We start from the raw sequence: 25,994 nt of genomic DNA on the forward strand, positions 1-25,994 counted from the left end.
ATATATTCAGAAAAAAAAAATCTGCCAGGTTAGATGTCGGTAAACTAGACAAAACTGAAAATCCTTGTATTTATATTGTATTTCGTTTCCTAACTTCGGAACTTTCGAGAATCATAGAACATCCGCCCAGAAATATTAAATTCGCATTATCAAATTAACCAGCAATTTTTAAATTCCAGTAAATTGCAGTCTGGTTAAAATGTAAAAAAAAAAATCTTGGCAAATGACAACTTCGATGAATTTCTCGTATATTGAGAAACGTTTTGTTTCATATGCTTTTAAAATGTATCACACAGATGTAACATATATTTTCAATTCATGTTCACGCCACATTACCACATTCGTAACACAATAAATGCATAAAGCAAGGCGGATGAAATGTCTCTGAAACAGCACCGTGAAATAATTAACTGTTTGGGAAGCTTTGGGAAGTGGCAGAAATTGGCAAGTGCCAAAAGGTTCATGCATGTTTTACTGAAAGGGGTGTGAGGTTTTAATAATGAGTTTCTATCCTCACTATCAGTTACAGTTACAATAAGGCAAGGTTGCTGGCATTAGACGACAGAGCTGTCAATTTTTAATAAACTATTTTCCACCTTCTCTATCTCCGCTGCCTCTTGTGTTGTGACAAGGAGTTGCGAACCATTTGTAAGAGGCTGAACAGGTAGCAGGAGCACCTCGTGAACAGCTCAGTGGACACCAGATGATGTGATGCAAAAGTTTCACAGATGCCTTGATATTTTGGGGTTTATTTTTGGAGGGGGGCAGGGGGCGGGGGGAAGTCTATTGACCCTCCACGTGTGAGAACAGGAACACATCTCCAAGGAACACCAGGGATTTTGTTATGGATGATAAAATGTTCACCTGCTCTCATTTCTAGATCAAGCCGGTCGCCAGAAAGTCTCTCGGGATTCTTGATCCAAACTTCCCGAACTGGTTGGGAGCAGAGGGAGAGGTGGAGGCAAAAAAAAAAAGCTATCTCAATAAAGAGAGGGAATCGCAGCCTTCGCTCAGAGTGACCATGGAACACAAAGCGAGGACACCGATGTCCCTGGTTTGATGGACACTGAGAGGATATAACCAGCAGCTGGGAAGAAGACAAAGGGGGGAAACTCCCTCCTCAGCCCATCAAAGATGCCTTTCAAAGGATTTGCCACTCTGAAGGATACATTCTTCAAACCAGTCAAAGAGGAAGCCAAGTACACGATGGGAGATTCACTAGGTCAGATTCGAAGGTACAGAGAGAGAAAGATTTTTTTTAAATACAAACTTCCTCAATGTTGGAAGTTTTTGAAGAGGCGCTGTATAAAGGTAGCTACCGCCCAGTGTTTAATTCGCGCCAAGAGCTCAGTATTCCTGAATGATTGAAGGCTGTGTGTTCATTATAGAGATTGCAGTAAAGGAGATGATGGAAGTTTGTGTTTGTAGAACAGGACCCGGGAGGGTAACAGTCTGTGAATATTCATCATAAACATTCTTTCAAGCAAAACATTGAGATAAAAATACTGTAATTACTGCAGGTCAACCTTTAGCTGTCTGACCCACGCTTTGTGGGGTTTTAAAGATTTATATACAGCAATTTCTACCTCCCAAAAAACCCCGAAAACCTTCCAGTACATTTCTGTACATTTTTTATTTTAACAAGTAATCTAATCTAATCTGGAAATGGCCCCGAGGTCATTTGTTTAGATCTCTTTCTAATTAGGAGAAATAGTTAAAATTCACCAGTCTGTCTGTTTAGACAGTGATATCTTGGTATCTATTCCGCTGAATCATATTCCACACAAGATGCAGAGACTGATGAATCCGTTTATACATCAACAATAGATAGATTTGCAAGATTTCCGGAGTCATGACACGCCCATTCTTGTAGCATAAACTAGAGCAATGATTCAACAGGTACCTCAATTTCAGAAAGCACCTTCTTATAAAAAAAAAATCTCCTAAGTAATAAGAGATGAGAGTATCATTAAGATGCTGCAAAGAATATTTATTATCACTATTATGACCGGTCGTGTCTGTACAATGTTCATTATTATGCATTAGTGCCGATGATATATTGTCTAACTGAAAGAATTCAATAGTAGTAATTGTCCTGGCTATATTTGGGGGGGGGGGGGGGGCGAGGAATGTCATTAGCTTGAAACACAGTCTCATTCAGTGTCAGTGATCAGAAATCATACCTCAGAAAAGTCACTCAGTCCAAGACACTGACTGTAAATCAATCACTGTTGCCTTGTTAATGCATATAAACGGAAAAAATAAATGCAACTTCAGTGCAGTTTATAAGGGAGCAGCTATCACGCTTTTAAATAGAAAGAGGAGCCTTAATTTGCAATGATTTATCGGGGATTTGTTTTCTGACAATGGCACTAAACTCTAGTTTTTTAGCCATGATTATCCACTATCAGTTTCTCCCGAGAGTTTATTAGTTAGAGAATCCATCACAATTAATGTTGCCTTTCCGCATTTATTTATCTTAGAGCACAGCTTGATGCAATGAGAACTGGATTCTATGTGCTGTACAAGGCGATCATTTACAGAAGTATGGTTTATGAATTAATAATAAACACATTCATAAAATTGAGGTGATTGCTCATGTAAAAATGTTCTCTGTTATTTAAATGTTTTGGCTGTTGTAACTAACTGTACTGTTGTTGTATTATCCTCCATTGCAGCCCAGAAATGCTGCCCTTGGCCTAACTTGCACCAAGTACCGTTCAGCCATCACCTCCTGTGCTCCCTGATCCAGTCCCTCAGTGCCTGGAATTTCAAACCCCTTCATGGCCTTCTCACCCCCTTCCTATCTCTGTAACCTCCGCCATCCCCACAATCCTCCAACATCTTCGCCCTCCTCCAAATCTGGCTTCTTGAACATCCCCAGTTTTAATCACTTTACCATTGTCGGCCGTGCCTTCAGCTGCCCAAGCCCTAAGCTCTGGAATTCTCTTCCTGAATTCTCTCCACCTCACTACCTCTCTCTCCTCCTTTAAGACATTCCTTAAAATGTCTTTGACCAGCTTGGCCACACATCCTAATATTTCCCTGTGTGGCTCGGTGTCAAATTTTGTTTGACCATGTTCCTTTGAAATACCTTGGGATGCTTTTACTATGTTAAAGGTGCTATATAAATCCAGGTTGTTGTTGATAAAATATAGGCTGGAATGTTTTATGAGAAACTGATACATCAAGTGACTGAGACATGTTGGGTAAATCTGGAGCAATTGCTCAATGCTATCCAAACCTGAGAATGTGTTACATTCTTGAAACCTACTTCTCCCAGTCATGGCTCAGTGAGTAGCACTCTGGTCTCTGGGTCAGAAGATCTTGTGTTCATAGTCCCACTCCAGCGGTACTGAACAGATAATCCAGGCTGATGCTCCCAGTGCAGTACTGAGGGAGTGCTGCACTGTTGGAGGTGCTTTTTTGGATGAAACATTAAACTGAGGCCCCATCTGCCCTCTCTAGTGGCCATAAAAGATCCCATGACACTATTTTGAAGAAGAGCAGGGGAGTTCTCCCCGGTGTCCTGGTCAATATTTATCCCTCAATCAACATCATAAAAACAGATTATCTGGTCATTATCACATTGCTGTTTGTGGGAGCTTGCTGTGTGCAATGTGGCTGCATGTTTCCTATATGGTAACGTGACTACACTACAAAAGTACTTCATTGGCTGTAAAGCACTTTGGAATGTCCTGGGGTTGTGTATGGTGCTATATAAACGCAAGTTCATTTGTTCATTGTAATTCAATTTTGAAAACTTTCAAAAATATTGACACTAAGTGATCACTCGTGTGATTTGAACTAAAGTTTTTAAACAGAGGGGGATACAATCCTTTCACCTCTGGGTTCTGAGTTTCAATACAATACATCCCATTGCAGCCAACGATCCCTCATTCTACTGGCTGACTAGTTCCTGAACATCTCGAAATAGGTCCTAGTAGTTATAGAGCCAGGGCACAGAAACAGTAATTATTCAACACAATCACTAGACAATTAGGAGAAACTGTTTCCACTGCCAACTGGGTAGGTAACTAGAGAACACAGAGTAGGGTAATTGACAAAAGAACCAGAGAGGAGATGAGGAGGATTATTTTAATGCAGCAAGTTATTGTGATCTGGAACACGCTGCCTGAAAGGGCGGTGGAAGCAGATTCAATAGTAACTTTCAAAAGGGAACAGGATAAATACATGAAAAAGAGAAATTTACAGGGCTATGAGGAAAGAACAGGGGGAGTGGGGTGAACTGGATTGCTCTTCAAAAGAACTGGCACATACTCAATGGGTCAAATGGCCTTTCGCTGGGTGGTAAGATTCTACAATTCTGTTCTATGAATTGCCGTTAAAATGTCAGTAAGTGAGACGACAGAATCACTGCACAGAAAGAGGCCATTCACTCAATTAAGCTGGTGCTGGTGCAAATTTATCAGCTTCTTTAATTCCATTTCCATGTATCCTGTTATGTTCTTTCTTTTCAAATACTTATCCAATTCCCTTATAAATGATATTCTGGTCTCTGCCTCAATAGCCCCTTCAGGTAAAACATTCTTGTTCTAATAACCATCCGAGTGAAAACATTTCTTCGAATATCCTGCTTCATTTTCCAGTCTACGCCTCCTTGTAACTGATTCCCTGATTAGCGGTAACAGTCATTTACTAATTACCCTCTCAAAACTGTGCAGAATTTTGAAGTTGTCCATTATATACCCCTTTAACACTCTTTGTTCCTGTTTCAAAAAAGCCATGATTTTTTAAAAATGAAAACATGAAATTCTGGAATCACGTTGTAGGTCAGGCTATGGAGAGAAATAATGCATCAGAGCTGAAAGGTCATCGACCTGAAACGTTAACTCTGTTTTGCTCTCCACAAATGCTGCCAGAAGCATCCGCAGTATTTTGCCCTCATTTTTGAGCAAATTCATCATAATTAAAATCTCCCATTTCTGATGTCATTCTGGTGAATAGCTTTACTTTCCCTTCTACACTGGGGATCCCAGAGAACTTTGCAATATTTTAAGTGTAGCTTAGCCAATGTCTTGTGCAAATTCAGCATCACTTCTCTGCTCTGCTAGTCAATGCTTCAGTATATGAAACCCTGAATCTCATCTGTGTTTCTGCTCCTCAAGCCTCTTCTGGGGCTGTTTGTGGACAAATCTTTGAAGGCGGCAAGATAGGTTAACAAAGCAGTTAATAAAGCCGACGAGATCCTGGGCTTTAGAAATAGAAGTGTAGAGAACAAAAGCCGGGAAGTTATGCTGAACTAATATAAAACATTCGTTCAGCCCCAGCTGGAGTACCGTGTCCAGTTCTGGGTACCACACATTAGGAAGGATGTGAAGGTTTAGGAGAAGGTACAGAAGAAATTCTCTTGAATGATTCCAGGGATGAGGGATTACAGTTGTCTGGATAGGGTGGAGAAGCTGTGGTTGTTCTTCTTAGTGCGGAGAAGGCTAGGAGGAGATTTGACAGCAGCACTTAAAATCATGAAAGGTTTAGATAGAGTAAATAAGGAGAAAGTGTTTCCAATGGCTGAAGGGTTGATACTCAGAGGCACAGATTTAAGTGATTGACAAAAGAACCGGAGACGACACGAGGTAAAATCTTTTTATGCTTCGCTTGTGGCTGGGATAATTTCATCTGCACACTGTGTGCCATGGAATTGTGAACCTACTCCTCTTGTGACACATGCTTCTCAGCAGAAATCTCCCCTCCGCCCCCTCCCCCAATACACCCTCACTATGTATTTCCAGATCAGACCACAAGACCATTACAGATAAGGGAGGCCATTCAACCCTTTTTAGGACCATCCACAGGGATCCTACAGTCTGTTTTCAGCCCATTCTGTCATCTTATCGTAGTCTTCCAAAGAGTAGATAGAGTGCCCCATAATTATCCTGAAGACAGCTGCTGAAGGGGCGGTGGATGCAGATTCAACAGCAGCCTTCAAAAGGGAACTGGATAAATACTTGAGGAGAAAAAATTGCAGGACTATGGGGAAAAAGTGAGTGAGTAGAACTAACTGGATTGCTCTTTGAAAGAGCCAGCACAGACTCAATGGCTGAATGTCCTCCTTCTGTGCTATACTGTTCTTTGATTTTATGATTCACTCTGTTCTTCCTCTCTGTTAAGAGACTTATCATTTTTGTACTTCTCCCATCAGCTGTCTTCAGGAGGGTTTCTGTGGTAATAGAGGTATAATTATGGGGCACTCTATCTACTCTTTGGTAAACTACGATAAGATGACAGATTGGGCTGAAAACAGAATTCATCAAAGATGGTTTTCTTAATCAGTATGTTGTATATTATCTGGGCAGATTTGTCGAGCACAAATTCTGGAGTTATTTAAGAAACTGTTCAGAACTTTCAACAGGCCATGTACTAGAAGAGGACTAATTTGTGGGATTATGGAGACAAAGCTGGGGTGCGGGACTAAATAGGACAGCTCTTTCCCAGAGCCAGCAAAGGCATGGCGGCCTGAATGGCCTCCTTCTGTGCCGTAAGGTTCCAACTGAATGCAGCAACAACTGAACTGTAGGATCCCTGTGCTTGGCCCTAAAAAGGGCTGAATGGCCTCCCTTATCTGTAATGGTCTTGTGGTCTGACCTGGAAATAAAGAGTGAGGGTGTATTGGGGGAGGGGGCAGAGGGGAGATTTCTGCTGAGAACTATGTGTCACAAGAGGAGTAGGTTCACAATTCCATTTACACGCAGTGCGCAGATGAAATTATTCCCCCAGCCCAAACACAATGGAAAGTAGTGATATTACTGTGGTGAAAAATCTACTAAAATGTATTAAAGAGCAGGTGTTTATACAGGACCTTCAATGGCCTCAGGACATCCCAAAGTGCCTCAAAACCAATGAATAAGGTTTTTCTTTGAAATGTAGTCACCGTTGTAATGGCACACAGCTGCCGATGTTCATTCAGTGAGGTCCCACAAACATCAATGAGATAAATAGCCAGATAACTTGTTTTTGCTGGAGGGATAAATATTGGCCAGCACATTGGGAGAACTCCCATGCACTTCTTCAAAATAGTCCCTGGGATCTTTTACAGTCACCAGAACAGGCAGGTGGGATCTCAGTTTAGCATCTCAACTGAAACGTGGCACCTCCAACAGTGCAGCAGTCCCTCAGTGCTAGGCTCAAGTGCCAGCCTAGATGTTGTGCTCTGTTGTCGTATAAAGTATATTAAGAGTTATGTAGATATAACAAGGAAGCATTTGAAAAAATTGGCTCAACCAGTCTGTGGTGGTGTTTATCCTCCACGTGAGCAGCATCCTAATCCTATGTACCCCTCAATTCCCACATCACTTTATCCCTCTTGCAATTAACCACCTATCTTACCTATTCTTAAATATTGATATGAACTTTGCTTCAGTCACTAACTCTGCTTGAGAATTCCATAGCCTCACCACCGGGAGTAAAAAGTTTCTTCTGCTCTCTGTCTTCAATCTTTTACATTTAATCTTATTCCTTTGTCTCCTTGTTCTTGATCCCAATGGAAATAATCATTTCCTTCCTATTCTGTTCCATCCCTATATAATGTTAAACACCTCTATCAAATCACCCCATAATAACCTCTGTTCTAATGAAAGAAAACCAAATTTTCTCCCCCCTAAAAGGCTGTAGATGCTGGAGGTCAATTGGCGTTTTCAAAACTGAGATCGATAGACTTTTGTTGGGTAAGAGTAGCAAGCGTTACAGAGCAAAGGCAGAAGAGTGGAGTTATGGCACAGAGCAGCCCTGATCTAATTGAATGGCGGAACAGGCTTGAGGGGTTGAATGGCCTCGTCCTGTTCCTATGTCTCTCCTTTGGTCCTATCTGCAAAACCTGGTAACAGAAAGTGGGGTGCCTTCCTATAAGCACTTCAATTAATTACAGCCATGTGTAAAACGTGCTGAGAACTTGCCTGGTCATGTTGTACACCTGTAGGGAAACTATGCAGGAGCTCCACTCCATGGATGTCCTGGACACAGCTTCTCTCTGGAGCCTTGTTGGGTCCTGCCCTAGATTTTCCCTCCAGTTTCAGCACTGGTGTGAAACTTCAGCATCACTAACAGTGCTGGAGCTGATTTTCCAAGCAAGCTTTGGCAGGTTTGGAACCCCTCTCACCAACAGCGCCAAACGATAACTTGGGGGCAATCTCTGATTTGTGCTGTTGGGAGGTGAGGTTAGCAGCCTGAACCCCTAGGGTTTAAATACACCCAGAATGAAACCTCGGGACCATTCCCTCAGATCATATGGGGATTTGTCAGTGGGCAGATTGTAAACCTTCTTTGGAGGAGGCCATCAGCCCCTTGATCCTATGAGATTATGGCTGATCTGTACCTCGACTCCATCTACTTTATGGGCTGTACAGAATTTACTTGCTCTGTGCTTTGTTGTACTCTTCTATCTTATCTCATGATGCTTCAGTAGATGTCATCAAAGAGCTTGGTGATATGATTTCTCTTAGTGAAGAGTATTAGAGCATCTCTGGAAGGAGCTAGAGGTAGAAATGGATTTGGATAGAGAATGAGTTAGATAGAGTTATAGATAGAGAGATAGAGATAGGTAGAGAGAAATAGAGAGACAGAGAGATAGATAGAGAAGAGGGAATGAGGGAGCTAAAGGCCAAAATAGATTCAGAGAGGAGATAAAGAGAGGGAGATAGTGTTGGGTTCGTATCTTACCAATTATCTTACACCAATTGTAAGTGGTTCCAGGACAGTCTACTGTGAGAACCATAAAACTAAAAGCATAACTGGCTCCAATAGACACTTGCACATAGAACCCCCAGAGAAAGAATAGTGCTCTATTAACTGTTGCAATGTAGGGAACGGTTAACCACTTGACATTGATTTTTAAAGTGATATCTGCATGTACAACAGATAGAGAGGATGGTAAAGACAGAGATGTAGATGTAAATGGAGAGCGATGGAGCTGGTGGTACAGATGTGTAGTTTCCAACTACTGCTGCTCCGTGCCAACCATTTAAAACATTCATAGAAAATCCCACTTTGTGCTTTGGCGATACCAATGTTAACCGGATTATATTAAAAAAGTTCATCCTTGCATTAAGAATAACAGGGCAGCGGGAGTTAGCGTGAGTGCATTTGTCGTGTGACCAATAACTCTCCCCTCAGAAACTCTGCAGCTGATATTATAAGCCCGCTTTAGTTCTGTCTGTCATTCCATAGGCACACCCTAAGGGCTTCTACCACATACTGTATTGGGCAATTAAATGATGAAATAAATTAGAAATAATGGAAAGACCAGCTTAAGAAACCTATGGTACCAAATGTAGAAATTCCTTTGCAAATTATGTCCTATTGCTTCATACACTGAATGATCCTGATTTTGTGCATAGTTCCCATTGTGACAATGTGAAGCTTTCCATGATTTGCTGCTACATTTGATCCTCTGTGATTGCTGTCACTCCCCCAGAGCTGTAGATGGCACGAATGTGGAAGAGGAGGAAGAAATTGAGTTGAATGAAGATGGTCAGCCAGTGAAGTCTGCCGTACTGAAGCAGCCATTGTGTGACTGTCACTGCTTTGGCATGCCCAAGCGTTATATTATTGCCATCATGAGTGCTCTTGGATTCTGCATCTCCTTTGGCATCAGATGCAACTTGGGCGTGGCAATAGTTGAAATGGTCAACAACAGCACCGTCTATGTGAATGGCAAGGCAGAGATTGAGGTAGGTTCCGCGCACACAGGCTGAACCTATAGATGGGCGTCTAACAAAGGGAGCAGGGCGTAAAAATAGGAAAAACGTGGAGTGCTATTCTGTGGGTGTGACGTTAGATCATGTTTTCATGTAAAGAAGCCTAGAAATTCAATTGGTTCAAATGGGACACCGGAAGGATGCAGGACAGGAGCTCTATCTGTCATTGAACAAGCTGTGCTGCCTCATAGAGTTATAAAACACAGAAACAGGCCCTTCGGCCCATCGTGTCTGTGCTGGCCATCAAGCACCTAACTATTCTAATCCCATTTTCCAGCACTTGGCCCATAGCCTTGTATGCTATGGTGTTTCAAGTGCTCATCTAAATACTTCTTAAATATTGTGAGGGTTCCTGCCTCTACCACCTCTTCAGGCAGTGCGTTCCAGATTCCAACCACCCTCTAGGTGAAATTTTTTTTCCCCAAATCTCCTCTAAACCTCCTGCCCCTTACCTTAATTCTATCCCCCCTGGTTATTGGCCCCTCCGCTAAGGGAACAAGTTTCTTCCTATCTAACCTATCAATGCCCTCATAATTTTGTATACCTCAATCTTACCTCCCTCAGCCTTCTCTGCTCTAAGGAAAACAACTCTAGCCTTTTCAGTCTCTCTTCATAGCTGAAATGCTCCAGCCCCCCAGGCAACATCCTGGTGAATCTCCTCTGCACTGACTCTCTCCAGTGCAATCACATCCTTCCTATAGTGTGGTGCCCAGAACTGTACACAGTACTCCAGCTGTGGCCTAACTAGCATTTTATACAGCTCCATCATAACCTCCCTGCTCTTATATTCTATGCCTCGGCTAATAAAGGCAAGTATCCCATATGCCTTCCTTATCTATCTGTGCTGCTGCCTTCAGTGATCTATGGACAAATACACCAAGGTCCCTCTGACCCTCTGTGCTTCCTAGGGTGCTACCATCCATTGTATATTCCCTTGCCTTGTTAGTCCTCCCAAAATGCATCACCTCACACTTCTCAGGATTAAATTCCATTTGTCACAGCTCTGCCCATTTTACCAGCCCATCTATATTATCCTGTAATCTAAGGCTTTCCTCCTCACTATTTACAACACAATGCCTCTTCCATATCCCACTGATGGGTGTCAGTTAACAACTCCCAAGACAGGATGCTGCCCTGAATGAGGAGCAAGAGGTTTCCTGAGTCAAAGAGGTCAAAGAATTGTTTAACATTCGGCCCCAAAGTGGGTCCACAGCTGAACTGGCCCCTTCTCTCAGCAGGACTGAGGTTCCACTGGTTGTGATCATCACAGATGCATTTAAGAGGAAGCTAGATAAGTACATGGCAAAGAAAGGAAAAGAAGGATATGCTGATAGGTGAAATGAAGTAAGATTGCAGGAGGCTTGTATGAAGCATATATACTGGATTAGACCAGTTAGGCTGAGTGGCCTGTTTCCAAGCTGTAAATGCTATGTAATCCATGTAATATGTCTCTCCAAGTTTCTTGGCTCGTCCAGGAACAGCCCACAGATTCAAACCAAAAGTGCTACCATGACATAAGATGGAGCGAGGGGTGAGTGAACAGAATTAGCTCCCAGTCTCCCAGAGTACAATATGCTGGGTAGACATAAAGTGGTGGGACACCCTGGGTGGGTCTGAGTTTCTACCCTCCACCCCTCCATTTCCCATCCCCATTTCCACCCCTCCTGCTGAAATTGCCTGTTCATGCACTCTCCTTCCGTCAATTCCACCAGATGGGCTCCATGTTAGGCTGATATTTGGTCAATTCGAATCCCAGCTTTTCCCATCAGTTTCTATGGAAACTTTGGGGGAATGGAGCCTCCACATGTCCCAATCAAGGTTGTTGTTGTAGGAGGTGCTGTGACAGGGATGTTGGGCACCCTAAGTTAAATCTTAAACCAATTAAAAAATGGGCGGCACAGTGGCGCAGTGGTTAGCACCACAGCTCCAGGGACCCGGGTTCAGTTCTGGGTACTGCCTGTGCGGAGTTTGCAAGTTCTCCCTGTGACCGCGTGGGTTTTCGCCGGGTGCTCCGGTTTCCTCCCACAGCCAAAGACTTGCAGGTTGATAGGTAAATTGGCCATTGTAAATTTCCCCTAGTGTAGGTAGGTGGTAGGGAATATGGGATTACTGTAGGGTTAGTATAAATGGGTGGTTGTTGGTCGGCACAGACTCGGTGGGCTGAAAGGCCTGTTTCAGTGCTGTATCTCTAAAATAAAAAAAAAACAAAGGATAATTTCCATTAAATATCACTACTGAGGTATGTTTAAGAGACAGTTTTCCACTCCATTTGAGCGTACATGTAGTGAACAATCAAACCATCCAATATTAACCGAAGCTTCTCCTTTATCAACTATTTTCTGATAATATAGAGAAAGGGCTTTCCAAGCTTTTTGCCTTGATGGGCCACTAATAATGTTTATATCTCTGCATCTATGTCAGGTTTTTTAATACTCATTCATGGGATGTGAGTGTCGCTGGCAAGGTCAGCATTTATTACCCTTGAGAAGGAGGCAGTGAGTTGCCTTATATGTAAATGAATGGTTTGCTTGGCCGTTTCAGAGCCAACCACATTGCTGTGGATCTGGAGTCACATATAAACCTCAGATTAGTGAACCAGTTGGGTTTAACAACAATCCACCATTTTTATGGTCACCATTACTGATAGTAGCTTTTTTTATTTCAGATTGATTTCGTCAATTGAATTTAAATTCCCCAGCAACAACAGTGGGACTTAAACATATTATTAGCCCAGGCCTCTGGATTACTAGGCCAGCAACATAACCACGATGCTACCATACCAATTTCTTATTGATCACTGAGGCAACAGCATTCAGAGCTGCCCTGTCCAAAACCTTCAGTGAGTGAGAAATAGAAGCAAAATTGAGCTGAGTGGCCTGGACTTCAAGGGCTGGACTGGCTGTAACCAAGGGTCTCATTCTAGACACCCCTTTGCTAGAGGGAGGCACCCACTATTTCACATTCTCCAACAGTAACTCTCAAACCCGCAATCTCTACCACCTAGAAGAATAAGGGCAACAGACACATGGCAACACCACAAAAACACACTGCAAAACATACACCATCCTGACCTGGAACTATATCACCGTTCCTTCACTGTCAAAATCCTGGAACTGCCTTCCTAACAGCATTGTGGGTGTACCTACACCCCAAGGACCGCAGCTGTTCAAGAAGGCAGCTCACCACCACCTTCTCAAGGGGTAACTAGGGATGGGCAATAAATGTCGGTCTTGCCAGCAGCACCTAGATCCCCAGAATGGATCAAATATGTATTAAATAGCTTTGACAGATTGTTCCTGGAGGATATCCAAACTCATTTCGAATGTAACTTGTGTAGGAAGTGATTCACGCAATCTAATTTGGGCAATATTATAGTGATTTGGAAAAGGAGACTCTGTCATCTGCTAAATATGAAACAAGGCAATAATATGTCACAGCAAGTTACCAGCCAGTTAGAAGCGTTAATGAAAAAACCCGGAGTATCTCGATCATTAATGCAGGTAAGTATGCAGATGTGGGTTTGTAAAAAATGAAAGAGCAGGAACTGGGCAGCATCTCTCAGTTTCACTGAATCTTTAATTCATTTACTTTAGCTTTAATGAGATTTGCTGAAATGTTAGAGGAATTAAAGGATGCCTGTTGGGAATTGCTGTGTTTTAACTGGAGGAGGCTGTGGGTGAGCAGCTGTTTGATGGGTAGATGGAGCTCTTTGGTAATGCTGTATATCAACAACAGGCTGCTTCAAACAATGATCTAATTAAATGGAAGAACAATGTCAGCATATATAACAAAGGCCACAGCATTTCTGCTCCTTTCTTTCTCTCTTTCTCCAGAAACCTCAATTCAACTGGAACCCTGAGACTGTGGGGCTGATCCACGGGTCTTTTTTCTGGGGTTATATTCTAACTCAAATCCCCGGGGGATTTATCTCCAACAAGTTTGCTGCAAACAGGTAAGGACTTTAAGATCATAAGAACATAAGAAATAGGAGCTGGAGGAGCCCCTTGAACGTGCTCCACCATTCAATATGATCATGGCTGATCATCCACCTCATCCCCACCTTCCCGTACAATCCCCAAATCCCTTGATTCCCTTTTAATGCCCAAAAATCTACTGATCTCTGACTTGAATATACTCATCGACTGAGCATCCACAGCTGTCTGGGGGAGAGAATTCCAAAGATTCACAACCCTCTGAGTGAAGAAATTCCTCCTCATCTAATAGCCAACCCCTTATCCTGTGATGTACTTTGTGACGTAAGTGAAATTCAATGCATAGGACTAATTGGATCATTCTTTCAAAAAGATGGCAGAGGCAAGAGGGGTTATATGGCCTCTTTTTGTGCTGTAAGATTCTATCTCAATGGCTGGTTGAAGCTGGGCTGATATTAAAGTGACAATACCCATATTTCAGCATGGCAAATCACAGTAGAAAGAAAGTCTTGCATTTATACAGCGCCTGTCATGACCTCATGATGTCCCAAAGCACCGTACAGCCAAGGAAGTGCTTTTGAAGTGTTGACACTGTTGTAATGTAGGAAATGCAGCAGCCAATTTGCACACAGCAAGCTCCCACAAACAGCAATGTGATAATTGACCGGATAATCTGTTGTAATGATGTTGGGTGAGGGATAAATATTGGCCCAGGACACCAGGTAGCACTCCCAGCTCTTTGAAATAGTTCCATGGGATATTTTACACCCACCTGAGAGGACTGATGGGGCCTTGATCTCATGTCTCATCCAAAAGATGGCACATCTGACAGTTCAGGGCTCCCTCAACACTGCACTGGAGTGCCAGTTTCAATCAAACTGTGCTCTTTTGATGTGGACACTTGCCACAGAGCAACATCTCAGGAAACCACGGACTGGGAGAGTGCGATTTTGGGGTGTGTGCCCCACTACTGGCAAAACTTCTTGGCAGGAGCTTTTACCCAAATTTTACCCAAAGATATGATATCTCATCGCTCAGAAACATCTCAAAATATTTTATGTGTGATGAATTGAAGTGCCGTGATGCAGGTCAACGCACCAGTAATATTGTGCACAGCACCATCTCACATACAGCAATCAGATGAATGACCATCAGATTGTTTTTTGGTGTATTTGTTGAGGCTGGAATCTTGGCCAGGACACTGGGAAAACACCCTGCTGTTCAAAATGGTAGTTAAGATTTAGAGACTGTTCAACGGAATGACCCATCATCAATTAGAATTAATGAGAATGTACTGGTTAACAGACTGAAATTTCTTGAAGTAACTAGAGAAATGAAACTACATTTCAACATGAGCTTCGAATTATTATTTCTGGGAGCTATTACATTTGAAAGTGGAACATTTTCATTTAGACCTTTAGTTATCCTAAAATAGACTCCTTTTTCCATTGATACTGTTATGACCAGGTGAGATAGGGGTCTAGGGGTTCCCTTTCAGCCTTTGCCTGGTTTAACCGTAACAGGGTTTAATTTTAAAAACACTGTGTTTTAGCTCCCCTTCAGTGAATCCTTGTTCACCACTTTCCAATTGTAAGGCAAAGAAATCAGACAGGTTTTCTTAGATTTAAACAAGAAAGCTGGAAGTTTATTAATCTTAAACTCTAATTCGGGTAACGGCTAAGAATACGCGACGTGACCACGCTAACATGCACACACGATAAATACACAGGCAGATAGAGACAGAAAAAGTAGAAGAGAATAAAGAGGAAAGGTTTGAGGCAATAGATGGGTTTTTGTTTACTGTCCCTTGAGTTTGATGTTGAGCCTAAGAAACTGAACTGGAGTAGCCATATAAATACTGTGGCTACAAGAGCAGGTCAGAGGCTGGGAATCCTGAGGTGAGTAACTCACCTTCTGACTCCCCAAAGCCTGTCCACCATCTACAAGGCACAAGTCAGGAGTGTGATGGAATACTCTCCACTTGCCTGGATGGGTGCAGCTCCAACAACACTCAAGAAGCTCGACACCATCCAGGCCAGAGCAGCCCGCTCGATTGGCACCCCATCCACAAACATTCACTCCCTTCACCACCAACACACAGTGGCAGCAGTATGTACCATATTCAAGATGCACTGCAGCAATGCACCAAGGCTCCTTAGACAGCACCTTCCAAACCCGCGACCTCTACCAACTAGAAGCACAAGGGCAGCATATGCATGGGAACACCACCACCTGCAAGTTCCCCTCCAAGTCACACACCATCCTGACTTGGAACTGTATCGCCGTTCCTTCACTGTTGCTGGATCAAAATCCTGGAACTCCCTTCCTAACAGCACTGTGGGTGTACCTACCCCACATGGACTGCAGCGGTTCAAGAAGGCAGCTCACCACTGCCTTCTCAAGGGCAATTAGGGATGGGCAATAAATGCTGGCCTAGCCAGAGACGCCCACATCCCATGAACGAATTTAAAAAAAAGTCTTCGGTTGCCGATAAGTCTTGCCGTTCGTTGGGGCCCAGTGCACACTTTAACTTGTTTCGATGTAGGAGTCTTTTCTCTCTTGAGGATTGCGCGACTTCAGTGGGTCCGGAGACTTGTGAGAAAGCGAGAGAGAGCCAGCCAGCAGATAGGCTGAATTCTTCCAGCTTCAGTTGCAAACAGCAGTCTGACCAAACTGTCCTGTGAGCACAATTCAAAATTCCAAGTTGGCCTGCAGGTTAGTCATGTGACTAAGTTTTTTTCAACAAAATCTCCTGCATCTTTTGTGGATTCCAAAGCTCTTATTGCGGGGGGGTGGGGGTCTGGTGGTTGGAGGGGGGTGCGATGTAGTGTTGTCTCCCACCATGACAAGATGTGGATCACCATTGCCCAGCCCAATCTCTGTTAATTGAATCAGTGAGCAAATCTTTTGTCTCTCCAAGCACTGTCTCTTAGTATACAAGTGTTCTTCCAGCCGCTGCTGGTCTCTTCAAACAAGTTATCTCTTTGCTCCAGCAACAGTTTAAAATTGATGTTCATATGACAAAATTAATATGCCTCATTCTTGGCAGGTGGGGGTCTTCATGACAATATTTTATACTGTTATTCCAATGTTGTTTTGAATTGGTGGGATTAAGCTCACCGGAGAAGGGGAGTTCTCCCCGGTGTCCTGGCAAACACCAAACCCATCACCAAATCAGATTATCCAGTCACTCATTTCACTGCAGCCTGTGGAATCTTGCTGTGCACAAATTGGCTTCTGCACTTGCCTAGGTAACAGGGACCACACTTCAAACATACTTCATTGGCTGTGAAGTGCTTTGGGATATTCCGAGGATGTGATAAGGTGCTATATAAATGGAAGATCTCTCTTTCCAGTAATTACACACTATCAATCGAGTGTTTATTATCAAGATGTCCCAACACATACATTTGAAAGTAGCCTTTTGACTTGCCAAACCATCTAAAATATTAATAGTGCAAGTCAGTTGACATTTGTGAATGAATGGGTGGAGATTACATATTTGGCATCATAATAGATAACATAAGGTCAGACGGAAACTCTACAATATATCAAGGCTGAAAGAGAAGACAAAAACACATCTCGTCCTGATCAGAGAACTCCTCTACACTGATGATGCTGCGCTAGTCGCTCACAGGGAAATTCAGCTACAAAGACTCATGGACTGTCTCTCCTGTGCCTGTAACTTGTTCTCCTTGACTATAAGCTTCAAGAAAACTATGGTCATGGGACAAGGTGTTGCATCTTTGCCCCTGATCACACTAAATAACATCTCACTGGAGTTGGTTAGCATATTCTGCTTCCTTGGGACCATGGTGACAGATAATCTGTCCCTTGATGCAGAGCTCGATACACACATAGGGAAAGCAGCTACCACCTTTGGCTGACTTGCAAAATGCTCATGGGACAACACCAAGCTGACCCTTAGGTCTAAGCTGATGGTTTATAAGGCCTGTGTTCTCAGCACCTTGCTGAATGGCTGTGAAACATGGGCAACTTACAGCTACCAGGAAAAGAAGCTCAATAATTTCCATCTTCACTGTCTGTGGCACATTATGAGTATATCCTGGCAGGATAAAATCACAAATGTGACAGTTCTCTCAAAGGCAGAGCTGTGTTGGCTCTAATCAAACAGAGGCGACTTCGGTGGATCAGACACGTTCGCAGGATTGAAACGGTCGCATATCCAAGGACCTTCTGTATGGTGAGGTAGACGGGGCCAGACGACCAGAGGGGAAACCAAAGCTCTGTTTCAAGGATGCTTGCAAGTGTGACATGAAGGCCCTAAATGTTGACTATCGCACTTGGGAATCACTAGCTGGTGAAAGAGGGAAATGGCGACACATCCTGTGGACTGGTGTGCACTACCGCAATGACCAGTTGCCACAGCAGCTTGGCAACAGGCGCTAATGTCAAAAACAACAACTCACAGTGTCGCTTGGCAGCTTCACGTGCGGCACTTGTGGCAGAACCTGCCTCTCAAGGATTGGCCTTCACAGCCATCAGCAAAGGTGCACCAGGAGAGGACACCCCATCTAAATGGATTGTTTGCTGTGTGTCCATCATCTTTCATAGATGGAAGGATGTCAACCAGATAACATAAGCATGGACTGTGGGATCTCCTGTGCAGTTTTGACCACCTGAGGGGGTCTGAGGAGGATTTTCTCGAGTTCTTTCCTCCTTCTTGTCCCAGTGATTTTGCCTCTCCTAGTGGATTACATGGCTGCTGGGCTGGGGAAGGGGTTAGGCCAGTAGGATATGTCTCGTCAGGATGCTCCAGCCATCATGAGTATGGTACTGGATTAGTGGACCAGCTAGTTTTTTCCTGTTCTGTTATTTTCATATGAATTAAGTCCTGCTACACTCATTGTTATGCATCAAATGACAGGCAAACACCTGATCTGGAGCTAAGGGTTCAGCTCCGACACTCCAATGTGTACAAAATCTACCTTTATCACACAGAGACCAGAATAGACATTCGCTGTCACTGGGAGGATCTTGGCATGGTTCAAACATGGTAACCAACTGAATGTCCAGCATAATGGAATCAATGACCTGATTCAGGGAACTCTGCAATGCCAGATAAGTGTGATTCTGACCCTGGTAAAATTACTTGTGTTAGAGAGAGAAAGAGAGAGACAGCCAGGATTTAATTAAACATTATATCGTGTTTCACAGAAACATTTAAAAACACTTCACATGCAATGAATTATCTCGAAGTGCTATGCCCATTGTTTTGCAGGCCAACGCACCAGTAATTTTGTGCATAGCATGATCACATAAATCCCATGAATGAGCAATTCATCTGTCTTTTGGTGATGTTGGTCAAGGGATAAATATTGGCCAGGACACCAAGGGACCCTTTCCTGCTTTTCTTCAGAATAGTTCCGCAGGATCTTCCAAATTCACCTGAGATGGCAGACAGGTTTAACCGATAAGACAGCAGCTCCAATAGTGCAGCACTCCCTCAGTTGTGTACTGAAGTGTCAGCCTGTATTATTAGTTCAAGTCTCTGGAGTGGAGCTTTTGTAATGAAAATGTCATCTATTTTGACACACTTCAGTTTTATAAAAATAAATAATAACCACCGCCCCGTGAATTTAAATGAGCTTGTGCTCAATCTCACTCCTGCTGATAATATAGCTGAGAAAATATCCATACATTCATTGTCTGAGAAAGGCATCATTTTTTCCAATGTAATTAAAGGATCTATGAAGACATGAAAGCTTTTTTGCATTTGATCTAATTTGTTGCAGTAAAATATATCACATTACTTGTTTTAGATCCTGAGATGTATCTGGACTGGAAAGCACTGTTACATCTCTTAAGGTTTACAGCGAATAAGCTATTGTTGGTAAATAGATTAAATTTTAATGGCATGTTCTTCTGCACACACAGGAAGAGGACAGGAAATATCTGCACGCGTGCACAGGGATCATTTATTAGCAATGGCTTTCTTTGTCAAATGATAAGTCTATTGTAACAGGATCTCAAAGAGAGCAAGGGCTGCAACCAGTGCAGTTAATTATTAATACTGCTTCATCTGTGCTCACAATATCAGATCAGTGAATATTCAGACGCCATTTAAGGTCGTTTGTAAAAGAAAGAACTCGGGGATAAATTTCACACTTTATTACAACAGCTTTTGGGATGTCCCAATGCTTTACGCAATTGGTGTGTGGGTGGGGGACGAGGTGGTAGATCTTCCGATTGTTGCTGATAAAGCTTTAATATTCCTGTTCAAAAAAAATAAGAGCAGTGAGAAATTTAATAGGAGCACATTACACTTTGGTAAGGAACGGGTGTCGGAAAATCTACCTCCGACTAATGAACAATCACTGGAACGGAGAAATGTGCTGAATGATATGGTTGTTTTTTGTGGATTAGTTGCAAATACTTTCCGGATTTGTGCAGCTCATAATGCTTGCGTTTATTTCACTTCTGAGGAAGTTCAGATGTGCGGACGGTCAAATCACAGCTGTCCTTAACGGAAGCATTAGGAACGGGAGGAGGCTATTCAATCCATCGAACCTGTTCCACCATTCAATTGGATTATGGCTGGCCTGCATCTTAATTCCATTTATCTGTCTTTCCTCCATTTCCCTTGATACCCCGTACTCAACAAAAATCTATCGATCTCAGACTTGAAAACACCAACTGTCCCTCAGCATCTACAGCCTTTCAGGAGAGTTCTAGATTTCCACTATCCTTTGTGTGAAGACATCCTTCCTGATTTCAATCCTGAATGCTCTGGCTCTAATTTTAAGAATAATAGCCCTTGTTCTGGATTCCCCACCATAGAACCATAGAAAAATTATGGCACAGAAGGAGGCCATTCAGCCCATAGTGTCTGTGCTGGCCGAAAAAACTAGCCACCCAATCACATCCCTGCTTTTGTATTCTATACCATGGCCAATAAAGGAAAGCATTCCATATGCCTTTTTCACCACTCTATCTACCTGTCCTGCCACCATCAGGGACCTGTGCACATGCATTCCAAGGTCTCGCACCCCTCTCAATATCCTCCAGTTTATTATGTATTCCCTCGCTTTATTTGCACTCCCCAAATGCATTACCTCACCCTTCTCCAGATTGAATTCCATTTGCCACTTTTCCACCCTCTCAACCAAACCATTGACATCATTCTAGAGTCTACAGCTATCCTCTTCATTATCAACTACACAGAAAATTTTTGCGTCATCTGCAAATTTCCCAATCATGCCTCCCACATTTAAGTCCAAATCATTAATATATACCACAAACAGCAAGGGACCCAACACTGAGCCCTGTGGAACGTCATTGGAAACAGCTTTCCATTCACAAAAACATCTGTCGACCACTACCCTTTGTTTCCTGGTCCTGAGCCAATTCTGGATCCAACCTGCCGCATTGCCCTGTATCCCATGGGCTTTCATTTTACTGACCAGTCTGCCATGTGGGACCTTGTCAAATGCCTTACTAAAGTCCATGTAGACCACATCCACTGCACTACCCTCATCAATCCTTCTTGTTACTTCCTCAAAAAACTCAATTAAGTTAGTAAGACATGACCTTCCCTTAACAGATCCATGCTGACTATCCCTTTAAGATTTGCCTTCCCCCAATTTAGAACCAAAGGAAATAGTTTCTCTTTGTCTATCCTATTAAATCCTGTTAACGTTTTAAAGACTGCGATTAGGTCACCAGTTAATCTTTGATATCCAAGGGAATACAAGCCAGGTCTCTGCAACCTGCTCCTCATATTTAACCCTATAGCCCCGGTATCATTCTGGTGAATCTGTGTTGCACCCTTTCCAACAATAATATATCCTTCCTGTGGGATGGTGCCCAGAACTGAACACAGTTACTCTAGATGGGGTCTGACCAAGGTTCTATACAACCGAAGCATCACTTCCCCCTCTTCATTATCTAGACCCCTTAAGACAAAGGCCAACATTCCATTAGTCTTTTTAATTACTTTTTCTACCTGTCCACTGGATTTTAATAATTTGTGGGCTTGGACAGCCAATAATTTTAAAACTGATTCCTCTTTTGCTCTGGAGGAATGGTCAGCAGCTTTCAACTTTCCATTCCTTAGTTCTGATGTTATTCTGTCTATGTCTCCATATACTATCTCACTGGGTATTTGGCCATTCCAACTGACATAGAATCATAGAATAATATAGTATAGAACAGAAAAAGAAGCAACAGCGACATGAAGAAAAAGCTTTTTACGCAGCGAGTGGTTAGGATCAGGAATGCACTGCCTGAGAGTGTAGTGGAGGCAGGTTCAGTGTGTGTTTAGGATCAGGAATGCACTCTCTGAGTGTGTAGTGGAGGCAGGTTCAGTGTGTGTTTAGGATCAGGAATGCACTCTCTGAGTGTGTAGTGGAGGCAGGTTCAAACAAGGCCTTCAAAAAAGAACTGGATAATTATCTGAAGAGAAAAAAATTGCAGGGCTACGGGGAAAAGGCAGGGAAGCGGGACTAAGTGAGTTGCTCTTGCAGGAGGCCGGCATGGACGCGATGGGCCGAATGGCCTCCTTCTGTGCTGGAACAATTCTATCATTCTCTGAGAAGGAGGCCATTTGGCTGAGTGAGTTCACATTGGCTCTTTTGAAGAGCAATCCAGTTCGTGCCATTCCCCTCCTCTTTTCCCATATCCCTGCAACGTTTTTCTCTATCAGGTATTTATCCAATTCCCTTTTGAAAGCTACTATTGAATCTGTATCCACTACTCTATCAGTGCATTCCAAATCCTAACCACTCATTACATAAATAAGCTTATCCTCTTGATGCCTCCAGCTCTTTTGCCAATCACCTTAAATCTGTGCCCTCGAGTTATCGACCATTCAGCAATTGGAAACAGTTCTGTTTATTCACTCTATCTGAACCCTTCATGATATCAAACACCTCTATCAAATCTCCTTTTAATCTTCTCTGCTGTAAGGAGAAAAACCCTTGTTTCTCCAGTCTATCCACACAACTGTAATCCCTTATCCCTAGAACCATTCCAGTAAATCTCTTCTGCAAAACCTTCACATCATTCCTAAAATCTGGTGCCCAGAATTGGACACAATACCCCAGCCGGGGCTGTTTTATATATGTTGAGCATAACTTTTTTGCTTTTATACTCTATGCCTCTATTTATAAAGCCCAGGATCACATATGGCTTATTAACTGCTAAGTTCACCTTCAAAGACAACTTGTATAGATGCGTCTAGTTTCTTTTGCAGTTTCTTGGTCAATGCTCAAGTACCAGTCCCTCATATCGACACTGACTGCATTGTGCAACCGAATAATGAGATGGCCGATTATCCTTTGTTTGAACAAAGCCCAGTCACCCGTCACTTCTGTGCTCGCTGATTTACATTGGCTCCCAGTTAAATAATATCTTGATTTTAAAACTCTTATCTATGTTTTCAAATCCCTCCAGTGTCTCGCCATGCCTATCTCTATAACTTCGTCCAGGCTTACGGCTCTCCGAGATCTCTGCACTCCTCCAATTCTGGCCTCTTGTGCATCCCTGGTTTAATCACTCCACCATTGGTGGCCATGCCTTCAGCTGCCAAGGTCCTAAGCTCTGCGATTTCCTCCCAAAACCTATCCTTCCATCTCCTCCTTTAAGATGCTCCTTTAAACCTACCTATGACCAAACTTTTGGTCACCTGTTCTAATATTTCCTTATGTTGCTCAGTGTCAAATTTTGTTTGATAATGCTCCTGCGAAGCACCTTGGGATGTTATATTACATTAAAGGTGCTATATAAATGCAATTTTGTTGTTATTCCATTAACACTGAACTTACAAAATTCAGCAACAGTGTACCTGTGCTCTGGCATTTTTCGACCAACTCAGTCACACTGGCCGTTTAAACTTACATAGGCCAATTATTCTTGCTAGCAATAAGCCCTGTAACATAGTGAATCATATCGTATTATACCCACTAGATGGTACTGTTAACAGGGAAAGCCTAAAGAGTGCACAGTAAGTGAAGTCACATTAATCGAGAACAGTGTTAAACAGCCCAAACCCTGAGAGAAACAGTGCATGGACTTCCAATACAACCACAGGAATATTTTTTGATTAGTTAGATTTGTGCTTTTGTTGCTGGGTTGGTTTGATTTAATAGTAATGAGGGTCAACCTGGACTGAGACCAGAACAGGTTGGGTTTGTTCAATAAGTACACAATTTTAGTCCAATTCAAGGCACTTTCAAGAGCAGTACTGAGGGAGTGTTGCTCTGTCAGAGGTGTCATCTTTCAGATGAAATGCTAATCCAAGTTGCAGTCTACATGTTCTGGTGCACATGAAAGATCTCATGGCACTATTTGGAGAGCAGGAATGCTCTCCCATTCAGCCCAACTGGTCCATGCCAGTGTTTATGCTCCACACGAGCCTCCTCCCACCCCTCTTCATCTCACCCGATCAACATATCCTTCTATTCCTTTCTCCCTCATGTGTTTATCTCTCTTCTCTTTAAATGTCTCTATGCTATTTGCCTCAACCACTCCCTGTGGTAGCAAGTTCCACATTCTCACCACTCTCTGGGTAAAGAAGTTTCTCCTGAATTCCCTGCTGAATTTATCGATATTTATGGCACCTTAGCTTTGGTCTCCCCCACAAGTGGAATTTTTTCTCTACGTTTAACCTATCAAACCCTTTCAATACTTTAAAGACCTCTATCGGATCACTGCTCAGCCCTCTCTTTTCCAGAGAAAAGAGCCCCAGGCTGTGTAATTCTTCCTGATAGTTATAACCTCTCAGTTCTGCTATCATGTCTGATGCCATTTCTCTCACTGGCAATCAATTATGTCATTCAATGATCTTTCCTAGCATGTACTTTGAATTTGTATTGTTCTGAGGTCCAGTTGTCAGCAGGATTATTTGTTGACCAAGAAACCAAGATGGGGCGGCACAGTGGTGCAGTGGTTAGCACTGCAGCCTCACAGCTCCAGGGACCCAGGTTCGATTCCGGGTACTGCCTGTGTGGAGTTTGCAAGTTCTCCCTGTGTCTGCGTGGGTTTTCTCCGGGTGCTCCGGTTTCCTCCCACAAGCCAAAAGACTTGCAGGTTGGTAGGTAAATTGGCCATTATAAATTGTCACTAGTATAGGTAGGTGGTAGGGAAATATAGGGACAGGTGGGGATGTTTGGTAGGAATATGGGATTAGTGTAGGATTAGTATAAATGGGTGGTTGCTGGTCGGCACAGACTCGGTGGGCCGAAGGGCCTGTTTCAGTGCTGTATCTCTAATCTAATCTAATCTAAATCCTTTACTGGTTATGTGCAAAGAGGGAACATGTTCAGAACAATGTACGAGTCCCTTATGCCTTGAGTAACCGAAGAAGCGGACATAAATATATCACCATTTAATAGCAAGTGCGAAATAGACAGACACATAATATTTTCTGTCGGGGTGTTTGAACAATATAGGAAATGACCCAATGCCAGAGTGTGCCAGCTGGTGTAACTGAGGATCCGAAACTTGCAGTGATTGATATGGGCTAGAGGGTTGGTAAATATCATTCTCTTTCCTTTCACCTCACCAAAAGTCAACTTTTGAAAGCTGCTGAAAATGAAAGGTGCAATCCATTCATTTCAAAACTTTATTAAGAGGCTCTTTCCATTCTCCGCCAGATGCTTAAGATGCACGTATTGAATTCCCCCCTGCTATTTACTGCAGGTGTTTAAAAACTGTTAATCCTGTGATAATTTAGCGTTGATGGTAATTTGGTGCGTGCTTGTTCAGTGGCTGTACAAGAACAACAGTGAGCAGAAATTAACCCTGTAATTATCCCCAAATTAAGCTTGCCACAAACTCCATTCCCTAGCCACTGCTGACACATCCCTCTCCCTAGCAATTGTCTGAGCTGAACCAGACCATTCACAACCTTGGTGTCATAATTTGACTCCGAAATGAACTTCTGACCACATAGCCATGCCATCACTTAGACCGCCTATTTCCACCTCCGTGACCATACCCGACTTTGCTCCTGTCTCAGCTCAACTGCTGCTGAAAACCTCATCCATGCCTTTGTTACCTCTAGATTCAGATTCAGAGATACAGCACTGAAACAGGCCCTTCGGCCCACCGAGTCTGTGCCGACCATTAACCACCCATTTACACTAATCCTACACTAATCCCATATTCTTACCACATCCTCACCTGTCCCTATATTCCCCTACCACCTACCTATACTGGGAGCAATTTTTATAATGGCCAATTTACCTATCAACCTGCAAGTCTTTTGGCTTGTGGGAGGAAACCGGAGCACCCGGAGGAAACCCACGCAGACACAGGGAGAACTTGCAAACTCCACACAGGCAGTACCCAGAATTGAACCCGGGTCGCTAGAGCTGTGAAGCTGCGG

The 25,994-nt window shown here is 43.0% G+C and overlaps 1 protein-coding gene across 1 annotated transcript in view; it reads left to right on the top strand.

The window, feature by feature from the left end:
• Window positions 1-1,134: 1,134 nt before the first annotated feature.
• Window positions 1,135-25,994, top strand: part of slc17a8 (solute carrier family 17 member 8) — a 65,763-nt gene continuing 40,903 nt past the window's right edge. Inside the window, exons 1-3 of the mRNA XM_068051147.1 lie at window positions 1,135-1,235; window positions 9,431-9,686; window positions 13,547-13,665. Of these exons, the coding sequence (XP_067907248.1) occupies window positions 1,135-1,235; window positions 9,431-9,686; window positions 13,547-13,665 (476 nt within the window). The remainder of the gene's footprint in view (window positions 1,236-9,430; window positions 9,687-13,546; window positions 13,666-25,994) is intronic.

This window comes from Heterodontus francisci, chromosome 18, assembly GCF_036365525.1.
Source record: "Heterodontus francisci isolate sHetFra1 chromosome 18, sHetFra1.hap1, whole genome shotgun sequence".
Lineage (NCBI taxonomy): Eukaryota > Metazoa > Chordata > Chondrichthyes > Heterodontiformes > Heterodontidae > Heterodontus > Heterodontus francisci.